Raw genomic sequence first — 24,875 nt, 5'->3', positions numbered from 1 at the left:
TCTAGAGTAGAAAAAAACATTCTCTCATACTTTCTTCTAGTTCCTTTGAAGTTTTTATGCCAGTTGTTCCCAAATCATAAATTAAATGATCAGTATTTTCTCCACTGATTCAATGCTAACTTTATTACATATGAATTCTTACAGGGGTATAGAAGTCTATTTCTGGACTTCGGTTAACTTGGACAGAAATGACATATTTATAAAATTCTCCTTACTAAAAGGTCATAGTTTGTCTCTGAACAGTTTTAAAGTTTTCTTTCCATATATTTTTTGTTATATATTTTTTATTTTTGCTGCATATGAAATCTTTATTTTTTAAAAAATGGCTGTTTATATATTATAATTTCATTTATTCAGTTTTCTTTTTTCAAAATTATGTTTTACTTCTTTTGATCAGTTATATTTACTAGGTATTTTGGCCAGTCTTGTTTTATTTGCCTTCAATGGGAATACAGTTTTTTTGTGTATGGAAGATTACCCTACTCACACATGTTCAATTCAAAATGAAAAAAACTGGGAAGCTGCTAGTATTTAAAATTAATTTAGCTCATCCAAACAACAGATGAGCTGGGAGCAGTGGCATACGAAGGCTGGGACAGGAGGACAGGAAGTTTGGGGCCAGCCTGAGGTATACAGTAAGTACACACTTGCCGCAAAAAGCAAACAAAGATGAAGTGGAAACATTCTTGGGTATTCATAATTGTGAAACTCTCTAGATCTATTTCCTGAGTGTTATTACCTCACTCAGGAAGCTCTACTACTACTAAAATGCTGGCACAACTCAAATGAACTAATTGGATTGTCAAAACAGGGTATATTTGAGAATGATTTTGTTTTTTAAGAGGAATTTTACCTTAAGACTTATTAAAGTATTTGAATTCCATCACTTGAAGAATTTAGATTATACCATTTTTATGTCATATTATTTTTTTATTATCATTTTTCTCAAAAGAAGACTACAGGAATACTCACGTAATTGCACCACAGCACTTTCTCCATTTGTCGCAATGTAGTGCAGCGTTTGTTCTCCATAGTAGGAAGCTCCTGTCTTGTCAACTTCTGTACTAGCTATTACCAACACAGCAGTGGCTATAACAGCAAAAACTTAAAATTAAATTTAGAACACAAATTAAATGATAAACATCAGTATTCTTTTTTTGATGCATCTATGAATATAACTTTAAAGTAACACTTGAAGAACAAAATGAGAAATAAAAATAATTTGTCATACCTTTTTTATTCCACAACATTGTAACCTTATCTGCTTTAAAGAAACTCTTGTTGGCTAAAGCTACATGAGGTCCAGCAAAGTTGGGGTACTGGTATAATCTAACAAATGAAGGTGCACCTTTACTTCCTGGAACATAGACAGCTACCTACGATACAGACATAAATTATCACTTAATTTTTAAAGCATATAAACTAGGATGGATATGTTTTTATAGCTATCAAAAAATAAAGCAAAGCAAAACATCCCCCCAACACAAAAAACTAAGAAAAGGTTCAAGCATGTAATATTCCACATAAACAAAAACACAGCAATTACCTTGTATGGTTGGGGTCCAGGTGATAAAACAAAATCATTAATTTTTTGCAAATGCAACTTATTTGCAATTGTATCTAAAAAAAAAAAAGTAAATGGTGTTAGGTTGATGAGAGAAGCTAACAGGGACATATGAAGCTCTGAGTATAACTACTACTAAAGTATTCATCAGAGTATTGTATAGGTAAGGCAGAGCAATACAGCAGCAAAAGCATGGGTTGGGAATAAGATCAACTTAGGCCTGAATTCCTACTCACTTACATTTATTAGCTGTGTGAGCTTGGAAAAGTAATGGGATTATATCACCTAACTCTCAGTGACTGATTTTAAGAATACAATACCGGGTACACAGTAGAGTTCTCTTCAACCTCTAAAATAAATAGTGTTAGAGCCCAATTGGTGGAAAGTTTGACCCTGGCTTACTACTGTAGAATGTGAACATGGAAATTCTGTAGTCAGTGTGAAACACAGAAACATGAAAATGATCCAAATAGTAGTAATGATGGCTGATATTCATTGATGCTTACTCTATCACAGGTAGTCAGAACTCATACTGCTTACAATACTGCAACTCTAGTTAATGGGAATAAAGAGGTATTAGTATTGCTCTTTCTTTGTTTCATTTCAGAGGTCAATAGTTACTCAAAAGTAGCACATTAAATTGTGAAACTGGTGCCCGTCACTTTTCTGGAAAGCTAACAAAAACTAAAACAAGAAAGCAAGGGAATCCAAAAACTAATGAGGTAGAACCTCAAAAGTACAAAAATGAAGTACAAGATATAGCAAGTAGATACTACTCAAAACTCAAAAGTCTATAAAACAATTTTTGGTACATGTGAATAGAGTTACCAATTCTTATTCTACTATAATATAGTCATAAGTGAACAATCACTAATGAAATACTCTAAAGACAAAAATAAATGCAATTTTTTTCTTCTAAAATTATTTTCAGCAATCACATTACTGCTGTTATAGTTGGTGGTATTCTGAGAATTTTATTTGTAAGAATTAATGAACAAAGCAAATGAATATAAATGTAATATTCCCAAATTATCAGTTCTCAAACCCAGAGGATAGTTGGCATCAGCAAAAGGTAATAACAGATAATGTTAAGTAAAAATTTTGCAGATTTTAATTTAAATGGAATTATAGAATTACCTCACAATTATTATAGCCTTAAGAACAGAAAGAAAAAGAAGGCCTAGAAACAATGATCAGTGCCTTAGCAATGAGAACCTTTAAATTTAAGATTGTGGTCTCTAAATACCATTTTTAATAAAAAGGAAACAGGGTTTCTTGGAGAATCAGTTGATTGTAGATATATACCAAGAAATACAAAAGACAGCAGAATAGCTTACATATAGCAGAGAAGTCATTTAAGACTAAATGAACAAGGATGAGACAATTTGAGCATCAGAAAGAATAATAACTGCAATGGATTAAACCACATATTTTAAATCCATAGTTCATTAAGAAAAAGGGAGAAAACTAAATGTTTACAATAAAGGTTGCTACAGAAAGAATATATTAAAATTGGGAAAGAATAATTTCTTGCCTTTTCTCATAGTTTCAAGTAGTAACCACATGGTATATGGGGGAATTTTCCTTTGTAATAGTACAGATAATACACAAAAAGTAATGGGCCGGGAGAGGTAACACAGGTCTATAATCCCAGCACTTAGGAGGCTGAGACAGGAGGATCACTACGAGTTGGAGGCCAGCCTAGGCTACATGTGAGTTCAAGGCCAGCCTGAAGTGCGGAGCAAGACCTTGTCCCAAACAACAACAATAAAAAAACAAAAAACAGGAGAGAGAGAGAAAGAGAGGGAGAGAGAGAGTCAATAAGTTTGTCATCACCGATGAAATAATGCACGTGGGCACCGAATATTTATGTCAGCACCCTATATTAAAGACAACCAAACACTACATGCTTATTGATAAAAGAATACCACTTTATGATATAGTCTTGGTCTATCCACCAAAAAAAAGGAACATGAAGTTGACCAACTCTAAGTCCAACTAGGGTAAAGATGAATTATCTTAAATTATACCATGGGATATAACAGTAAAATTCAAACTATGGTATATAATAAAATTATTTCATAAATTCTTCCATACTAAAATTGTTGTTTTCAAAGAAGTGAACTTCGTTGTTAACATTTCGGGCACAAATGATTTCATCTTCTGACCAGAATGGATACCTGAATCACAAAGAAATAATTAAAAAAAGAAAAATTAGTCAAACTGTAGTATCATATTACAATGTTAAAGTTTGTGATATAGCTTACTATTTAAGGACAAATATTTGTGACAAAAAATATTGTCCCTTTTCTCTTAAAGGAGAAGCTGGCATGGTCCCACACGCCTATAGTTCCAGAACTTTAGGAGGCTAAGGCAAGAGGATCGCAAAGTCAAGTCCCACCTGGGAAACTTAGTAATACCCTTTCTCAAAATAAAAAGTGGCTGGGGATATAGCTCAGGAGTAAAGCGCTCCTGTGTTCCATCTCTAGGAGGAGGGGGGAAAAAAAGACTATACAAAGGAAGACCACATTTTCACTCTTTACATTCCTATATACAAAATCCTTAAAGATCTAGATTTTGGTTTATTTTCAAAGTCAATACCAAAGAAACAAACATTATACCACAAAAATATTTAAAGTATTTTGAAAATAATTAGCACTTTAAAGCATTTATTTACCAATTTTGTGCTTTTTTCTGTATAAAAGATTTCAAACATGTTCCAGTTTTCACATCATAAAGTTGTAGGTTGGGTATCCCCGCTGTGCCATCTTTAGAAGCTGCAACAAAACAAAAAATTTTTTTTTGCAATAATCATCTCCTAACACTTTTTAAAAAAGATTTCATGCTTAGAAAAAGTTTAAACATAGTTATGAAGATCAAATAAGAGCTGCCTTAGGTCAACTTTCCTCTCTAGCCTTAATTATAGACTTAATCATTCATCCCTAAAGCCATGACAATGCATGTATGTTTGAGCAAAAGCCCAGCATTTCTGAAATAAATTAATTACTACAGGTTTTACGAATACTTAAGAGATTTCAATCTATTAAGTTTCACATGGATTACTGTCAAATGGATTAAATCATGAAAGGATGACTCTATGGTATAAGTCATTTAAAAAAGTTTTATAAAACCATTCATGATTCTCAAATTCTCTTTTATTTACTTGGAAAAAAAGATTCATTAGAGTCCTGTCTCTTGAAAGAACAAAGCCCAGGAGGTTTGCAATCTAACAATGAACAATATTAACATTTTCTTTGTTTTTATTTTGTCATTATTAATATTAGAAAATGTTTATTAAAATAAGCCCCCATACCAGTTCCCAGTATTTTATTATTCATGTATATTCATGTATAATACATTAAATAATGTATTATCATGAGAAATCTTTAAATGTGTTGGAAAATGGCAGTTTCCTACTCTGTAATAGCACACATTTCTTAGGTGTTATTTCTACTGTATTTCCTTTCCCTTACAATGGTTTAAAACGTTGACTTTTAAAGTTAGAAATCTCTTGTTTTATTTACTTTCTAAATTTTTTCTTAAGCTTTTTCTTTTATCTCAAAACAGATCTTTTTACTAACTTACTATACTTATTATACTTAATATACTATATTCCCCTTTATCTATGGTTTCACTTTCTGAAGATTCAGTTTTCTGGCAGTCAACTGTAGCCCAAAAATATTAAATAGAAAATACCAGAAATAAACAATTCCTAAATTTTAAATGGTACACCACCCTGAATTTTGTGCCATCCCAACTCTCTGTCCCTCCCAAACAGGAATCATCCTGTTAGTCACTTAGTAGCCATCTTGGTGATACTGTGCTTGTGTTCAAGTAATCCTTATTTTACTTAATAAAGGGCTTAAATGATAAAAGCAAGGATGATGACAATATGGATATGCCAAAGAGAAGCTGTCTAGTGGTTCCTGTAAGTGAAAAGATAGAGGTTCTCAACTATTTAACATAAGGGGAAAAAATATGCCAAGACTGCTAAGATCTATGGTAATATATCTATCCATAAAACTGTGAAGAAAGAAAAGGAAATTCATGCTAATTTTGCTGTTAGATCTGAAACCATAAAAGTTACAGCCACAATGCATGGTCTTAGTTAACATAGAAGAGGCATTAAATTAAAGGGCTTGGCAGTTTCTGACATTCACTAAGAACATATTTTCTCTGGATAAGAGGGGATTACTATACCTTAAAATTAATTTCAGAACACTGTATTTGGAAAACACAAATATTGTTGATTATAAATATTCACAAATACCATCTACTATTGTAAAAACTAATTACTGTCTTACAAGGTTATAAACTGTTCCGGTTTTTCCACTAAATTTAATTGGTCCTACCAGAATTATTTTTACAATGGGAAAATACTTACTAGTGTAAGGCTGCCATGTTGCCAGGATAGTGTTTTGGGGCGAGAATTCAAGGCAAACTGTCTTTGGGAGGTCGAAGGAGTGCAGTAGTCTCTTGTTAGTGACACTGATAATATTTACTCTGGTTTCAAAAGAGATTACTTCAGCAATGAAATACCATTTTATAACAGCCAGCACTAACCAAAACATTCACACCTCTTTTCAAATACAGATCACTCCAAATCTTTCATTTCTCCATAAAAATCAATTTTCAGTTAGCTCTAGAAAATATCCAGGAAACACCTGTAACTAAAAAATGTATATTTTACTAAAAAGCCCCTTTATAAGGCTAATGTGGGGAAATAATATCAAATCAAAGGGCAAGAGGACTGGGGATTTAGCTCAGTGGTTCTGCTGCCTGCCTCACAACAAGGTCCCAAGTTCAATCCCTGGTACCAAAAAAAAAAGGGAAAGAAGAGGTGCTAGACAAAATGGCAAGAGTATGCTTTCATTTGAATAAATGGAAACTGTTAATAGCCAGGAAATCAGTAAAGATATTTTTGATATCCATTAAAATCTCAAAAGCAGTCTCCAAAGATATAAGCATTACTACGGCATGAAAATGACAATAACTAATAAATGCAGTTCCATATTTTGGATACTATACTTTCTATGTACCACATAGTGGCCCAACCACTTTCTGTAAATTTTCTCATTTAATCTTCACAACAGTATTTAAAGTTTTATCACCTCTATTTTATAAATGGTTAAATTTAGGCTTAGGAAAATCAAATAGGTTGATCTGCTCAAGATCATACTACTGATAAATGACATGGCCAAGCTTTTGAAATCACTTTAGTCTGACTTGCTTTTCTGTATTATAAAAAGGCTTTGGAATTTACAAGAATGATTCCTATTTTATCCCAGAAACTGCTGAATGAAACTTTGTTCTCAGGTTTGAGGAGAATATCTAGATCAGGATAAGTAGTAATTAATAGGTACAAAAGGTATGGCATAGTTTAAGCATATAACACATAAAATTCTTTGCAAATTATTTCAGCAATTACATATTGTACTCTGCATATTTGAAAATTACATGAAGCTTTCTTTTTTGGTACCGGGGATCAAACTCGGGTCCTTGCGCTTGTGCAGCAGGCAGCGAAACCACTGAGCTAAATCCCCAGCCCAGCTGTCTAACATGAAGCTTTCTTGATTTTTGTTGTGAACTTTTTAAACATTTCTTCCTAATTTAACAAACTTTAATGAAACTATCCCTAGATTCCTTTAAAAAATCCTATTTAAGGAAAAAATCAGTTATATTTTCTGACTTAGTTAACTACAAACACAGCAAAGACCACAATCAATATATTATATCTGATTCTTTTTTTTCCCCCTCAGTACCAGGAATTGAACTCAGGACCTTGTGCTTGCCAGGCAGGCGTGGTGCCTCTGAGCTACACGCCTGGCCCATATATCTGATTCTCATGTCCTGAAATAATTATACTGTTGTGGCCATGGCCCTTTCAGGAAAAAATGCCAGTGTCTAAATATCTATTAAAGTGATGGACACATCATTTAAAAAGGCATACAGGGATACATCAAAAAGATTTACATTTGAATTCAAAAGAAGGCTAAGTGGGGATATGAATGAAATACATAAAATCATCAACAACAATGCAAAGATGAAAATACTTATCAATAAACTAAGCCACTAGAATAAGGGACACCTAAAAAGACAGACAATGAAAAGTATGATGTATCTTACTAGGTAGTAAATTTCTACTGATTCCAAATAGTATAAATTAACATTCAGCTGGTCATGGTGGCACATGCCTGTAATTCAGACGTCTGGGGAGCTGAGGCAGGAGCAGTCAAATTCAAACCTGGGAAGTTAGGGAGACTGTCTCAAAATAAAAGTAAAAGAGGGTTGGGTGTAGTGGCACATGCCTGTAATACCATCACTCGGTAGGCTGAGCCAAGTGATCACTGCAAGTATGAGGCCAATTAGGGCTACACAACAAGTTCACGGCCAGCCTGAACTACATAGTGAGACCCTGTCTCAAAAAAAAAAAAGGCTGGGGACGTAGCTCAGTGCAAAGGCCCTTAGGTTCAATCCCCAGTACTGTTGTTGAAAGGGAAAAAAAAGGTTAAATATGTATTAAAAAATAAAACTTAATAAGTTATGGCAAAAGAAAGAAAATTTGAGAATATATCCTATCTTTGAGGCTAAGATTCTTAATACCGTGTTAACACCCAATATAATTATATTATTTAGAATTTGAATGTGGAAGTTTATGAGTTGGATTCAATAATTTAAAAAATAAAAAACATTAATTTTTAATTATCAAAGCTAATTCTGCCAGGAATTTACAGTCATAAAAGGTAAATCAACTAATTCAACCAATTTTCTTCAGTAAATTTTTAAATATCATGTTTCATCCAATCTGACTTGAGCATTTGAAGACTGTAGAGTAACTTATCACTAGAAAGAACATCATTTAAAAGATGTTTTCAAAGCAATGCATACATTTTTTTTCCTTTCAAAACACCGAAAAATGTTGGGCTGAGGATGTAGCTCAGTAGTAGACCACTTGGCTAGCATGTGTGAGGCCCTAGGTTTGAATCCCAGCACTGCAAACAAAACAAAATAAAGCAAAACTGACCTAAGAGTATTATAGATAGTTAAAAACAACAAAAGCTACTTTAAAACAAGCAGCAAATCTTTGAAAATTTTCCTGGTCTGAGAAATGAAATGCTGTAGTGACATCTGGAAAATTAAAAACTGGTTTTCTTAGTAAAATATGATTACTTAGTCAAAGCAACTTTTTGCAAAATCAATTTTGTAATGATATTTTATGTACATCATACTAACTGTTCCTTTGAAGGTTGGGCGTGGTGGCACTTACCTGTAATCCTAGCACTCTGGAGGCTGAGGCAGGGGGAATCACTGAAAGTTCAAGGCTAGGGTGGGCTACATAATGAGTTTAAGGCCAGTCTGGACTACACAGCAAGACCCTGTTTCAAAAAAAACAACAAAAACAAAAACAAAATACAGGCGTGGTGGTGCATGCCTATAATCCCAGCACTTGGGTGGCTGAGGCAGAAGGACTGCCCCAAGTTCAAGACCAGCCTGAATTACAGAATGAAACCCAGTCTCAAAAAACCCACAAAAACCAAAACAAACAAAAAAATTATCTAAAAACCAAATCAAAAAATTAGCAAAACACCCAAAACAAAAAATCAATTCTAGTTACCAATTTTTTTGAGGAGGAAACCAATTTCTTAAATGTTTTTCTGGCAATCCATTATTAATCTCTATATCTTCTTTTGAATAATTTATATACTTTTACATACAACAGGACTGACAGTACTAACTGCAGTTATTAATTTAACAGCAAAGATAAAAAGTATCTTTTTATCTAAAGATAAAAGCTAGGTGTGGTGGCATACCCCTTTAATCCCAGAACTAGGGAGGCTGAAGCAGGAGGATCTCAATGAATTTGAGGCCAGCCTGGGGTACCTAGTGAGGGCAAGGTCAGCTTAATCTATATAGCAAGACACTGTCTCAACAAACAAACAAATAGAAAGTGAAAATATCAACTTAAAAAAATACAGTATCTAGGGCAGGGGATTTAGCTCAGTGGCACCGTGCCTGCCTCACAAGTACAAGGTCCTGGGTTCAATCCCTGGTACCAGAAAAAATAAATAAATAATAAAGTATCTAAATCTAAGGTAAATAAGCAAAGGATTCTCTAAGTGTAGTGTACAATTTAAGAAACTAATCAATAACTTATAGCACTATTAAAATAACATCTCAATTTCTTCTGTATTTAATCACATTTTTGATATTAATTTTTAATTCTAAGTAACTATATAATTCAAGTCATGGTACATATACATACATACATAAACACATTTGTAGTTCTCTCACTACATCATGACATCAAAAGATGGACTTTACTGATGACACCCACATACATGTTATTCAAATAATGTCAGTTATATTCATGTTCATGACACACACAAAATATAATGCTATATAAATGAACACTAACTTTTCTCCATTGGCCCAGGCAAATAAGGTCCCATCCTTACTATAGGTATAAACTTTGCAGTTTTTCCGAGATTCCCTGAAAATGACAAAAAGTTTAAATTAATAAACATTAACACTTTTCAAAAACATGATCATAAAGTCTACGATCTATTAATTTATTAAGAACTTACACAAATTTTAGAAAAACACTCCAAAAAGTTTTAGTCTGCCAAAATACTTACCTTTTAGATTACAGTGCCAACAACCACTGTAAAGTAAGTTGGAAACTGACTTTATACCAACAGATTAATCTTGAGAGAAACAGATCCCTTTCGGGGCGAATAACTAGTTTGTATGGAGACCACAAAAATATAACTGAGTGTGAAAGTTACCAGTTGTCAGCCCTGATTTTACAATTTCAACAGGGAGATTTTGTGGTAAACGTCTGAGAATAGAACAGTGATGGACAGACTACATTAAGTGGCCAACCAATGTCCCTAGATTTGAAGGACAAAGACCATCTATCAATTTCTCATATGTAAAGATAGAACTTATAATAATAGAAAATATTTATATTAAAGATCAATGCAGGATTCTATACAGCATCTGTGAAAATCTAACTACTTGACAATACTCTTATCAAGTAACCAAAACTGTATGAGGTGAAAGGTCAAATTAAAAAAAAAATTACTATAGCAAATTACACACTGCAATTAATCTGAAAAATATTCCTCCTCACTTTGAACATAGAACACATGTTACTTTCTGAAGCAGTTCTGGTTGTTTCAAGTCTTTAGTTGGTTTTACGTACTGTCATAGCTGCCTTGATTTTCTCAATCAATTCAAATCCTTTCATGGTCATTTTAACTTTGGGGAAGAGCCAGAAGTCACATAGTGCTAGATCTGCTGAATAAGGTGGAGGAGGACACGTCACAGTGTTATGAGCCTGCCTCTGTTGGGTGGCACTCAGCAGGAGCATTAACTGTACTTTTGAACACAATTCATAAAGAGACTAACAAATTGCCTCCGAAAGTGGCAAGAACAATGGGATAAGGGTATTTAAAGCAAGGGAGAGTATTCTGAGGGAGATTGATGCCAGTGTGTCTTTTACTGTAATAAATGTGTAACACACATTGTATTTTTCAATCACTCTTTGTAAGTACTATATCACCTCGACTGAAGATGGTCATTATGAATACATCTGCTACCAATAATAAAGACTCAAATAGAAATGTGTATGTGTGTGCAGGTAGTCTATTAGTGTAGAACAACATTACACAAGAACTTTATGGACAAAATGTAACTTCAGTTGCTAAATAACAATTATATCAAGAACTGAACAATACTTTCTTCTTAAACTGAACATTATCTTTGTACTCACTTATCTGAAGATGACATTTGTTTCTGTAATCACTCAGTAATGGTAACTTATATTTGTGCAATTTATTTTCAAACTATAATGCAGAATTTTACAGTTATCTTTGTTAAATTACCCCCAGGTTTTGGTCTATCATTCCAATCTACTCAGATCTACTTAAATATTGATTTTCTCTTTTAAAATATTAGTCATTCTACAGATTCATGTGTAATGTGTAAATTATAAAATATCACTTCTAAATTATCATCTAAATTATTTATAAGAATGTTGAATTAGCTAAGAAAATCTTGTAGTTCATCAACAGTTCTTCCCTTAAACACCAACTCATTAATTAGCTGACCTCATTCTTAACCAATGGCAATTCTGTTATCTTCCAACCCAAAGATTTATTCATTTCTCAGATACTTTGATAAAATCCTGTTTACAGTTCTATAATTCTGATGCAAGTGGGGCATTTGCACAGAAAGTACGTGAGATAAGCTTGAAACTAACTCTTATCATGGTCATCTTGACTCAAAAAACCATCTTTTTATCTCAATGATTATAAATTGCTTTTTTTGGAGATAGGATCTCACGATATAGTCCTGGTTGGCCTTGAACTCACTATGTAGACAAAGCTGCTTCAAATTCATAGGGATCTTCCTGCCTCAGCCTCCTGAATGCTGGGATTACAGGGATGTACCACCTAGCCTGGCATAAAGTATGTTTTTTTAAACAATTCATTCTAGGATAGTATTCAAGACTAAAGGGAAATTTACTGACAACAGAACTCAGAATTCCATTCTTAACCTTGGCAACTGGGAAGTTTTGCCTATTTCCTTTTAGTATACTTTTCAAATGAAAAATTTCAAATATATATAACAATAGAGAAAAACCATGACAATCTACCCATTGTGGGACTGCATAACCTTTGTTCCTTTTTCTCCAGCCCCATTGTGATTAAAATGTGAATTAATGGATGGAGATGCTTGTTAGTTTAGGGACGCTAGATAGAGATCTGTAACAGACCTAGAGTCCCAGAGTAAACTACTCAACTCTTTGTTTACCGGAAACTGATATTCCAGGCACCACAATTGTTAGAACAAGCTGCAGATGTCTGCTGACCATCAATATGTGACAGTCGACCACTAACCTTTGTCCCCTTTTCTTTAATTCTATATGTTAACTTCCCCCTCAACCCCCTATAAAAACAGCCTCGGATTCTGAGCCAGTTGCCTCTTTAAGCTATTTTGCTTTGGGAGTGCTGTCTGGCCAGACTAATAAAGGTCTGTTTTCCAACTTGTCCGGTGTGTTCCTTCCCAGGTGTTCTTCGCTGTAGTCAGCTCCTTGGAGCGTTTGGTAAGGCCCTTGGTCTTACACCATGGATCGATTACCAATCTTAAAGCCAATTTTGTTCACTTTTATTTTTAATGCCAGAATATTTCAAGCAAAAACCAGATGTTACATCATTTTATTCTACTTCAGTATGTACCTCTAAGGATTTTTTTCTCTGTGTGATAGTGAGGATTAAACTCAGGACCTTTGCATTGAGCTACATCCCTAAAACAAGGTCTTACTAAACTGCTCACACTGGCCTTGAACTCAATCCTCCTGCCTCAGCCTCCCAAGTAGGTAGGATTACAGGCATGTGCCACTGTGTCCAGTTGACAAGGGTATTTTAAAAACATAATCACCACCGTGCCACTCCATTTCACAAAACTAACTCCTTACTATTACCTAATACCCAGAATTTTGAATTGGATCTGGGTTTTTAAAAAAGCTCTTAAGGGTTCTCTAATGCAGTCAATTTGAGAACTATTCTTCTACAAAACTAGTAAGATTAAAGTTTTTAAATCTTGTTAAAACTGTCATGTAAATTCCATATAGTTCCTATTGCAACTCACTTCGGAGACACACACAATAATATCTTCTGTTCTATTCCTAATGATATTAAGATTGTACTGGATTCAGTCATGTGGCTTGTCAGACTTATCCTTCCTGCTCCTGTGTCTCAACTATTCAATCAATAACATAGCCCTGAATCTCCTAATACCACTGGCTGTCTCAGACTATAGGAGTAGGTACCATACTTTAGCACGGCTTCTATCATGTCCATTGCAGCAAGCAGGAGAAGAATTCTGACTCTCAGCTTCAACCCTAACACTAAAAGGCTTTGGTTACAGGTAAATTTCTTATTCTTCTTCCTCACAAAACTGTTCTGAGAAGGGTTCTGTGGGACTGCATAACTCTGTAATCATAAAACTCCCCTAGCCCCAAATGTGATTGAATGTGAGTAAACAGATAAAGATGCTTGTTAGTTCTGGGACACTAGATAAGATCTGTATCAGCCACAATTATTCAACTCTTTGTTTGAAAACTGACACTGCTATCTATAGAACAATCTACAAAACATCTGCTGACCAACAGTACATGTCAGGCTAATTAACATACAAATGTAAGACCACTAACCTTTGTTCTCTCTTCTGTAAATTTCGCCTGTTAACTTCCCTGCAACCCCCTATAAAAAGAGCCTCGGACTCTGGGCTGATTGCCTCTCTAAACTACTTTGCTTTGGGAGTGCCATCTGGCCAGACTAAGGTCTGTTTTACTTTCCAACTTGTCTGGTGTGTTCCTTCCTGGGTGTTCTACACTGCAGTCAGCTCCTTGGAGCATTTGGTAAGACCCTTGGTCTTACATTCTGGAGGCACCGCTGGGATCCCTGGGTGTGCTTCACTACAGTCAGCTCCTTGGAGCACTTGGTAAGACCCTTGGTCTTACATTCTGGAGGCACCGCTGGGATCCCTGGGTGTGCTTCACTACAGTCAGCTCCTCGGAGTGTTTGGTAAGGACAGCGTTCTTACAGTTCCATTCAGCCTCTCTAGAGACATTTTGTATACATGACCAAGAAACTGCTATATTTTGTGAATCTTTGGTCAGTTCAGTGGATTACCATTATTTGCTTTGGTTCCTTGTCTGCATCACTTCCCTATTTCTCTTCATTTCTGTAATCTCGGTATTGCACACACCAATGAAATGTAGCATGTAACAGTAATGTACTGTTTTCTAGAGAAATGCCTTTTAAATATTAACATACATATAAATTATCTGAGGATCTGGTTCAAATAGATTTTAATTCAGGAAATTTAGCAAGGCCTGAGATGTTGCAGATAATGCACTGGCTCACTGGTGATGCCAACATAGCTGGTTTGGGGCCCACATTTCCTACAGCAAGGCTCTGGAGAAGTGGTACTAATAAAAACTGATCAATAGATTCAGCTGATGACAACTTGAATATAAAGCTGCCCATCCACAGTTAATCTAATGGTTTTAGCATCTCCTGATGATCACTTGCCTAGATCACTGGTTTGTCTGATTTGTTTTTTGAGACAGAGTCTCGCAATGTAGTTCAGGCTGTCCTTAAACTATGTGGCCTAGGCTGGCCTTGAACTTCTGGTGATTCTCCTGCCTCAGCCTCCTGAGTGCTGGGACTACAGGTGTGTGCCACCATGCCTAGTCAAAATCAATGGTTTTGAAAGGTAGGTCCCCAAATTTGCAACACCAGCATCATCCAAGGATTTATTTAAAATGCACTATTCCTTATCTAATAAATCAGAGTATTTGGGGAGTCAAAGTTTGTGATTTAATAAGCTTTTCAAATAATTCTTTTAAAAAGCAGCAGTATTTTTAATTTATTTTTTAAAGCAAAATATTTATTGGTACATTTTATGTTTTTGATTTTTTTGGTACCAAGGATTGAACTCAGGTTCTTAGCTTGCGAGGCAGGCGGTGGAACCACTGAGTTAAATCCCCGGCCCGTACATTTTTGATATACATAATGGTTAACACTCATCATGGGGACTTTGTACCTCTACATAATATATCCTGCCCCTCAAAATTTCTTAACAATAGTTAAAACACTGTGTATTGTTATCTTCAAAGTAGTTACTTAGAATACAAGATACAAACCAAAAAGATTCTTACAAAAAAGAAACTAATAACAAAACTTTCTTTTCAATAAACTAAGATAAACTTATAGTATAAATAAAACAAAGTAGTGTATGTATTAAATTTTTTGAAAGAACAAAATATATAATTTGGGGAAGTATTTGAACTTCTCCCTATTTCCTATTTATCTCTCTTCTATTTTGCTCATTTTTATGTGTATGTGTATACAGTGTTTCTCATATAAGAAAGACCACGCGATATGTGTGCTTGTGTGTGACGTATTTCCCTTAACATTATGTTTTCAAGTTGTATCCATTTACTCACAAATGCTTCAAGTTTATCTTTCACAGCAGTGTGGTACTCCATTTTGTATAAATACCACATTTTCCTTATTCATTCATCTGTTGATGGACATATTTACTATTTCCAAGATCTAGCTATTATAAATTGTGCTGCATGGGTATGCATACATCCCTGTAATATATCTTTTGGAAAACACCTAGAACGATATCTGGGTCAAACGGAATTTCTAGTTCTAATTTTCTGAGCATTCTCCACATAGATTTCCATAGTGGTTGCCCTAGTTTACATTACCACCAACAATGCAGAAAAGCTCCCTTTCCCCTACATCCCATCAGCATTTGTTATTAGTAGGTTTTTTGATGATAGCCATTTTTTCTGGGGCAAGATAGTACCTCAGTATAGTTTTAATTTGTATTCCTCTCATTCAGATGCATACTAATCCTTGAGAACCACTGGCCCAAAGTCATGATTTCTTTAAGATTACAAAATGGTGACTAATCCCATTATTCCTCTTCTGCATTTACTAACTTGAATTCTTTTTTCAAAGTAACAAGAAAATACTCCATGGACCACCAACGCTGGTAAATAAGGTTCATTTTATCGAGGAATGGGATTGTATTGAGAGCTCACAACTTGTGATGCATGCATATTCACTGCTACTGGGTCGTCACTGTTTCCAGATTTCTTCAGTGGAGAGAGCTATGAAATACATGAATTTTTATGAAAAGAAATCATGAGTTTGTATGATACAATGCCAGCCTCTCTCGTCACTCTCATGTTAAAAAAAAAAGGTTCCTAATGACCCTAATATAATTATTTTATTTTATCCTATGATAGATTCAAATGTTCCCCTAATGGCATTAATATAATTATTTACTTATTTTATCCTATAATAGATTCAAATCAATGATCAATTTTCAGTTAATTATAAAACCACTGAATGCATTTAAGAACCTCACAGATTGTGGAAATCAGTATGGAGATACCTCAAAAAACTAGGATTAGAGGTCCTGTTTGACCCAGCTATTCCCTTGCTGGGGATCTTCCCAAAAGAATTAAAAGAATCATACCATAGCAATATATGTGTACTCATGTTCATAGCGGCACAGTTTGTAATAGCTAAATCTTGAAACAGCCCAGTTACCCATCAACTGGAGACTGGATAAAGAAAATGTGTTTTTTTTTTTTTTTTTGGTAACAGGGATCGAACTCAGGACCTTGTGCTTGTGAGACAGGCACCAGAACCACTGAGCTAAATCCCTGACCCTGAAAATGCATTTTTTTAAAATAAAAGGAGTACTACTCAGCCATAAAGAATGCACGTGTAAATACTGAATAGTTTCTCTCTGGTGTGAGAAACTGAAAATGTAAATAAGGATCAAAATGTATAATAGATAATGTGAAACAGGATGAAAAGGTACCAAGGGGAAGGGGAAATGCCAGTGGTAGGGCAAAGAAGGGAATGGAATATGAGAAGATGAAAAAATGGAAACAAAGTCTGTAAATAGAGAGGGGTGGAGGGGCTGAAGGGAGGGCAGGGGAATAGGGAAAAAATAAGAATCAAGATATATTATGTACAGGTACAAATCTCCAATGATGAATGTCATTATATTGTACACCTAAAATGTACCAATAAAAAAAAAATCTCACATATCTTCCTTTATATGGTTATGCCTTGATATAAAGGTAGGGTCATTTGTTTCAGTCTTCCATTTAATTTTATTATTGAAAACAATTACATGGTCCAAAGCCAAAACTATATATACCAAAATTCATTCACAGATATATGTCTTACATCCTGTAATTTTCTTCCCGTGAAGTAGTCATCTTGATAGTTTTGGGTTTACCTTTCCATTGTTTCTTTTTGGGAAAAATATATTTATTTATCTATGTATTACGCACATGTAGTCTATTAACTTCCTTCTTTATACCACTTTCATTTTCTGATTTCATGAAGATTACTTCCAAGTTTTTCTCATTCCTTTAGATAAAACTCTTCCAAACCAAAGGCCTGAACTCAATTACACTAGTGCCTACACTTTTCCTTAATATCATTTCCCTCCATTTTTTAAATGGGCTTATATAATTATGTCCAAATTGGAAGATAATTTTCTTTATAAAGAATATGTATTCCTAGACGGAGCTGGAGCTGCGGCAGAGTCCAGCGGCCGAGTCCAGCGGCCGAGATAGTGAGCAGCAGCCCGAGGGTCCAGAGAGCGAGAAAGGGCAAGGCTTCCCTTCCTCCCTCCCCCTCCCTGACGGGGCCCAGCAAGCGCCACCCCCCACCCCGGTGGATGGGAGTGAAGGACAGAAGAGGCCCTGCAAATGTGGAGGTGCAGCGACAACGCAGTGCCTGAATCTATTTAGCCTCTCCCTGGAAGAATATAGATTTAACTCTGAGCTTTCTAGGTGCCAGAAAGAGAAAACAAAAAATGAGGTTTGAAGGGAGGCAGAACAAATTCTTCCAGAGTTTCCAGAAGTAGTAAAGTCATTATAAAAGAGATTTCAAGAAAAAGGGTATAAGGTCACAGCTCTATTTTTGTGCTGCTGGAAATTAATTACTGTACTTCAACAGAAGACTGTTCCCATGGATCAGGACTCCTGCTAGTTTTCAGCACAGATTAGATCTAAGGAGCACTTCTTACAGAATTGGAAAAAACAATCCTAAAATTCATTTGGAACCAGAAGAGCCCTAGAATAACAAAGGTAATTCTGGACAAGAAAGGCAAGGCAGGGGCTATCACAATCCCTGACTTTAAGTTATACTACAAAGCTACTGTGATTAAAAATAGCATGGGGCTGGGGACTTAGCTCAGTGGTTTTGCTGCCTGTTGTGCAAGCGCAAGGACCTGAGTTCGATCCCCAGTACCAAAAAAAAAAAAAAAAGCAAACGTAAAATTGAAATGGATCAAAGATCTAAATATTAAAACAAAAAACCAGAACACTAAATCTGCTGGAAGAGAGAATAGGTAGAACCCTTGACAACAGGAGTAGGCAAAGACTTCATGAACAAAACCCAGACTTCGTGAGAAATACTACAAAGAATCAACAACTGGGACCTCATCTTATTAAAAAGCTTTTGCACAGCAAGAGAAGCTACCAACAGAGTGAAGAGACAACCCATAGTGTGGGAAAAACTTTTTACCAGCATTTCATCATCAGATAAAGGACTTTTATCTAGAACATATATATATATAGAACTAAAAAAAATCAGACCCCCCAAATTTAAAGACTCAATACAAAAATGGGCATCTGAAATGAAGACACTTCTCAGGCGAAGAATTTGAAACGGCAAATATATGAAAATATGTTCAGCATCACTGACCATTCCTGAAATGCAAATTAAAACAACTCTGAGATTCCGTCTCACTCCAGAAAGAATGGCTGCTATCAAGAAATCAACTAATAACAAATGCTCGTAGAGCTGTGGGCAAAAAGGAACCCTTCTCCACTGTTGGTGAGAGTGTAGAATTGTGCAACCACTGTGGAAATCAATGTGGAGATTCCTCAAAAAATTAAAACTAGAGGTTCCATTCGACCCAGCTATTCCTTTTCTTGCTATCTTTCCTGAAACAATTAAAAGCATCATACCACAGCGATATACGCACACTCATTTTATAGTGGCACAGTTTCTAATAGCTAAATCTTGGAAATAGCCCACATGGCCATCAACTGATGAGTGGGGTTTTTTTGTATACAATGGAGTACTTCTCTGTCATAAAGGATGAGCTTCAGACATTTATAGCTACATGGATGGACCCTGAGACCATACTCTTAAGTGAAATAAATCAGACACATGTTAAAAAAAAAAATGTCCTAAGAACCAAGCTTATTTTTTACTTTGTTTTCAAAATACACCAACAATAAAAACAATTTATAATGTACTTATATTTCCTATAATGGCACTTAACAAAATAAACCATACCTTGGAAATACTGTGCTTTCTGTAAAGTGTGGTGGGCCATTCACCATGTATAGTCCTTCTGATCCCCGGACTAAAGAAATATAATGGAAAGAACCACAATTATTTAGCTAGCAAAAGCTCAGTTTATATTTCACAAAAAACTTTCAAAATGTTAATGAAATCATTATACATTTCACTGTACCATAGAATGTTGGCATTAAAAGGGCATACTTTCTTATCCATTACATAAAAGATTATCACTCCTGAAAAATAAGTAACTTTCTTTTTGGTACCAGGGATTGAACTCAGGTCCTTGTGCTTGCACAGCAGGCGGCGAAACCACTGAGCTAAATCCCTGGCCCTAAAATAAGTAACTTTTATAAATAAAAATAGGTCACACCTGTAATCCCACCTACTTGGGAGGCTGAAGCAGGAGGATCACAAGTTTGAGGCCAATCTGGACAACTTAGAAAGACCTAGGCTCAAAATTTTAAAATGCAGAGGCGGGGGATGTAGCTCAGTGGTGCCTGTGCCTGCCTGGCAAGTGCAGGGTCCTGTGTTTGATCCCCAGCACTAGAAAATAAATAAACAAACAAACAAATAAGTAAATAAGGCTGAGTACAGAGCTCAGAGGTAGAATGCTCCTGGATTTGATCCTCATTACCACAGAAAAGAAAAAATAAGGAGGAGATGGCTACCTAGGGGGCAACAGCAAGGGTGAGTGTCTCAAGTACCCTGAGGGTGAGGGCTGAGGGCAAAAGGTAAAGTCTGAATCAAGAGGATAAATGAAAAGAAAATCCAGCTGGAATAAAATCCAGTGTTTAGGAGGTGTGTGACAAGAAAGAGGACTGCTTCTGGATCATAACACTTTCATATACTCCACCACCTTGGGAGAGGATAGGACTGAGGGAGGGAGACAGCCCTTCAGTGATCACCTGGCTGATGGAATAGACTTGCAATTACTCTATTCCACAGGCCACAGCAAGTGACACACAAGCAACCCCCTAATTCAGACAAGTGAAAAGCAGGATAACGTGGTAGAACAAAACACCAGGTCCAGTAAACTATAGTGCTACAGCTCTCGCAAGTGTTGGGATTATGAGAAGGCTTGTCCAACAGGGAAAAAAATTAAAGTGGCCCATCGCTCTACATACAAATGGGAGTCCTGTGTTTTGTGGGACATTCAGCATGCTACACCCAATTGTGGATGAGCTCTCACAGCAGTCCTCAACATTTCCTAGCTGGGGAATGCAGAAAGCAGGGAGATTCAAGACTGACAGGCAAAAAAAAAAAAAAAAAAACCATGCTGGAGGAAAGATGGCCTCTCTAGCAAGCAGTGCTAGGAAAACTGGTTATTCACATGCCTCTCACTATATCAAACTAAAACCAAAATGGTTCAAAGATGTAAGTATTAAAACCAAAATAATCTGCTGGAAGATAAAACAGGCAAAACTCTTGGAGACATAGGCATATGCAAGGACTTTCTGAACTGAACTTCAATTGCTCAAGAATCAACAAATGGGATCATATCAAATTAAAAAGCTTCTGCATAGCAAAGCAAATAACCAACAGAATGAACACACAGAATGGGAAAAATTTTTTGCCAGCTACTCCTCAAAAACTAGTATCTAGAATATATAAAGAACTCAAAAAAATTAGCTCCCCCCAAAACCCAGTTAAAAAATGGGCAACTGAAATGAATAGAAACTTCTCTGAAGTACGTGTCCAATAAAGACATGAAAAAAAAAAAGCTCAACACCCGACCATTAGAGAAATACAAATTAAAACAACATAGATTTCATCTTACTCCAGGAAGAATGGCAACCATCAAGAAGTAAATAATAAATGCTGGTGAAGCTTCAGGGAAAAAGGAACCCTGTACATTGGTGGTGGGGGTGTAAATGAGTACAACCATTATGAAAATCAGTATGGAGATTCCTCAATAACCTAAAAGTAGAAATTGCATTTCAACCTAGCTATTCCCCTTCTATGTATCTTCCTGAAAGTTAAAGATACCATATTACAGTGATACTCATGTTTAAAACAGCATAATTCACAATAGCTAACTCTTGGAAGTGGCCTGCCTATATATTCACCAATACATGAATGGATAAAGAAAATATATCTGATGGGTGAGAAGGCACACATCTGTAATCCCAGCACTTGGGAGTCTGAGGTAGAAGGATTGCTGCAAGTTCAAGACCAGCCTGGGCTACATAGTAAATGTCAGCCTGCACTCAGAAAGTAAGGCCTTGTCTCAAAAAACCAGAAGAAAAAAGAAAATGTAGCATTTGTTTAAAATGAAGTCCTACTCTGCTATTAAGAAGAATAAATTCGATTCCTTTATAGGAAATGGATGCTTCTTGAGACCACAATGTTAAGTGAAATAAATCAGATGTAAAAGCTTAAATATCAAATGGGTTCTCTTACATGAGAAACCCAAAATATAAGTAAGTCAAGTAACAAAATGAAAGACAGATCATAGGAAACAGGTAGATCTTTTATAATGGGAAAAGGACCAAGAGGTGGAGGGAGTGAGAAGAAGAAAAACAAGATGTGTTATGCACATGTACCAACCCCCACTATGAATGTAATCATTATGTACCACAAACGTACTAATAAAAAATTTTTTAAAGAAAAAATAAATAAATGAATAAAAACTTTGAAACTTTCACTGTCATAGGCAATACGAAGGTATTTACAATGTAGCTGAAAGGATATAAACTCAATGGCAGTCCTAGGTTCATAACTGGCTGTGAAACCTTGAAAGCATCACTATCTCTGATCGCTGCCCTAATCTGTAAGAGAAATACTGGAACACAGGATATCTGTATGCTTTATTTAAAATCCATGAACATACAGCATGTATTTAATATTATTTAAAACACAAGATATTAATATATTTACACTTTCTAAGAGACCAAGTACAACGATACATTTTATTTACTAAGCCCCTAATGTAGCAATTTCTAAAAAATTAAGTGAGAACAAAGTTCACAGTTAAATAAATAAAATACTTGGGTCATTAACAATACTCTTTTAAATGCCTGAATTGGATGTACCTAAAACTGACCCAAATAAATTGATTCATTCATTCAACTAATGTTTATAGAGAGATGCAGGGACACCTAAATCCTAGGTCCTGTTGTACATTAAGCAGTGGAAATACAACCGGTAGGAAAATCAGTCTTGTACCTGATCTCATTAACTCAGCACACAGATCAAATCAGATTTTTTTTTTCTTTCTTGGCTTTTTGAGATAGGGCTTCACTTTGTAGGACAGGCTGGCCTCAAACTTGTGGCAATCCTCCTGCCTCAGCCTACCAAGTGCTGGGATTACAAGTGCGCATCACCACACCCAGCTTTATAGTAATCAAATAACCAAATATATGGAATTATATAATTAAATTTAGTACTACAAAGGAAGATATATGGTGCTATAGAGTACATGATAGGAAGTTGACATAAAAATAGGTCAGTGTCTTACTTTCTTGTTGCTGGAACAAAATACCCAACACCCACAAGTTAAGAGGAAAGGTTTATTTCAGCTCACAGTTTGTAGAGGATTCAGCCTAGTTGACTGGCTCCAAGGCAGGGTGGCATGGCAGAGATGCATGGCAAAAGAGAAACAGTTCATGGCAAGGCAAGCAGGAAGTAGCAGCGACAAGCCTCCCCTTCCCTTTTTATTCCATTTAGGCTACAAGCCTATTGGTTGGTGCTACTCACACCCAGGATTGTGCTAATCCAATCAGCAGACTAACCCAGTACCACACACTCATGAGCCAGTTGCTCCCCAAAGAGCTCCCTGGGAGCACATGAGGCTTTGGGGGAACATTTTAGATATAAACTATAACAGGGAAAGTCTCCATGAATGACTTTTAAGCTGAGATTGGGAAGATGAGTAGTAGTTAATAAGCAAAGAGAACAGCAGTAATTCCAAAAACTCCATGGCAAGAGAACTGACAGCATCAGAGAATGGAAAGAAGGCCTGTGTAGCTGGAAGATGAACCTGGAAAAGAAAACAAGGCTCAGACCAAGAATACTGAAATCTAAGTTAAGCAATGTTGGTCTCTATCTGAAGGATGCTGGGAAACCTCAAGTGTTTTAGACAGATTGTTGAATCCAGACTTGAATTTTGAAAAGGTCAATCTCATACAGCATAGAAAATTCAGTGAAAGGGATTAAGAATGGATGTGGAGAAACTTTTTAAAATGCTTCTGCAATAATCTCATCAGAGATAACAGAAAATTGGAATAGTATGGGGCAATAGAGATGAAAATTGGGTAATGAATACATAATATTGAGGAGAAAAAACTAACAAGACTTGGTGATGAGTTGCTATTTTATAAGCTAGAACTCTTGTTAGCACCACTGTATAGAAGCTGAAGAAGTTTTACTGAGGTCTGTGGCTAATATTGTATCTGGTTCCTCTTCTGGTAGTTATTCACAAATCACTCACTCTTCTCTTGGTTATTGGAAAATCAGCAAAATTGGTAGATGGGGCTAGTCTTGGCCCTAATTCTAATCCCTATTTTCTTTCTCTTCTCAGAACAGTCAAGAGACAGTTATCAGAAGACTGATATTCTACCTAAGAATTAAGTAGCTCACATTTCAGGTACCCTGATGGTCCCAAAGTACAGTAAATAATCTAAAGTTACAACAAAAATAAAAGAACCGCTAATGAACAGACAAAATCTACGCCTTCATGGAGCTACCAGTTTGGTGGCAAGATTAAAAAAAGTAAACACATGTAACTGAACAATGAATTTCTTGTTAGACATCCACAAGTACAGCACCGGATGCTGTATTTTTCTCAAATGTAGTATACTAGATGGAACTATTTTCCAAAAACAGTTGTCCTTATGGGCAGTTTGGCCTAGAATAGAGCCCAGAAAACCACTATGTATTTCAAAAACCAAACTCCTTACACTATAGCTTACAGGACTTTATGTGATCTGGTCCATACATAGCTCTACCATGTGCTAGGCATTAGAGATTTAAAAAAAAAAAATCGGGGCCGGGGATTTAGCTCAGTGGTTTCGCCGCTTGCTGTGCAAGCACAAGGACTCGAGTTCGATCCCGGGTACCAAAAAAACACACACACACAAAAAAACCCAAACAAACAAACAAAAAATCCATCACTGCCTTCAAGATAAACATTTTCCAAGATTTAAAAAAACAGGGCCAGGGATTTAGCTCAGTGGTTCTGTTGCTTGCCTTGCAAGCACAAGGACCCAAGTTCGATCCCTGGTACCAAACAAAACAAAACAAAACAAAACAAGATTTAAAAAACCATAAAGTCATTTTATTTATTTATGGTGGTGCTTTGGACTGAACGAAGGGCTTTAGCCATGCTAACCTAAGCAAACTCTACCACTAAGCTACATCCCCAACTCTGAAGTTTAATT

General features: G+C 35.7%; 1 protein-coding gene across 2 annotated transcripts in view; it reads right to left on the bottom strand.

Annotated features, from left to right (window-relative positions):
- Eif2a (eukaryotic translation initiation factor 2A) overlaps positions 1–24,875 on the bottom strand; it is a 39,771-nt gene that overhangs the window by 9,066 nt on the left and 5,830 nt on the right. Inside the window, exons 2-9 of one of the 2 annotated variants that reach the window (XM_004834451.4) lie at positions 19,489–19,558; positions 9,981–10,055; positions 5,949–6,067; positions 4,242–4,341; positions 3,662–3,744; positions 1,547–1,620; positions 1,232–1,376; positions 973–1,089 (exon numbers count right to left, since the gene is read on the bottom strand). In XM_004834451.4, the coding sequence (XP_004834508.3) occupies positions 973–1,089; positions 1,232–1,376; positions 1,547–1,620; positions 3,662–3,744; positions 4,242–4,341; positions 5,949–6,067; positions 9,981–10,055; positions 19,489–19,558 (783 nt within the window). The remainder of the gene's footprint in view (positions 1–972; positions 1,090–1,231; positions 1,377–1,546; positions 1,621–3,661; positions 3,745–4,241; positions 4,342–5,948; positions 6,068–9,980; positions 10,056–19,488; positions 19,559–24,875) is intronic. The other variant, XM_013071213.3, reaches the window with a different exon arrangement.

Source organism: Heterocephalus glaber, unplaced genomic scaffold, assembly GCF_053883595.1.
Source record: "Heterocephalus glaber isolate CG9 unplaced genomic scaffold, H.glaber_assembly_v1.0 deba00001504, whole genome shotgun sequence".
NCBI lineage: Eukaryota > Metazoa > Chordata > Mammalia > Rodentia > Bathyergidae > Heterocephalus > Heterocephalus glaber.
This window is presented reverse-complemented; position numbering and strand designations above follow the sequence as displayed.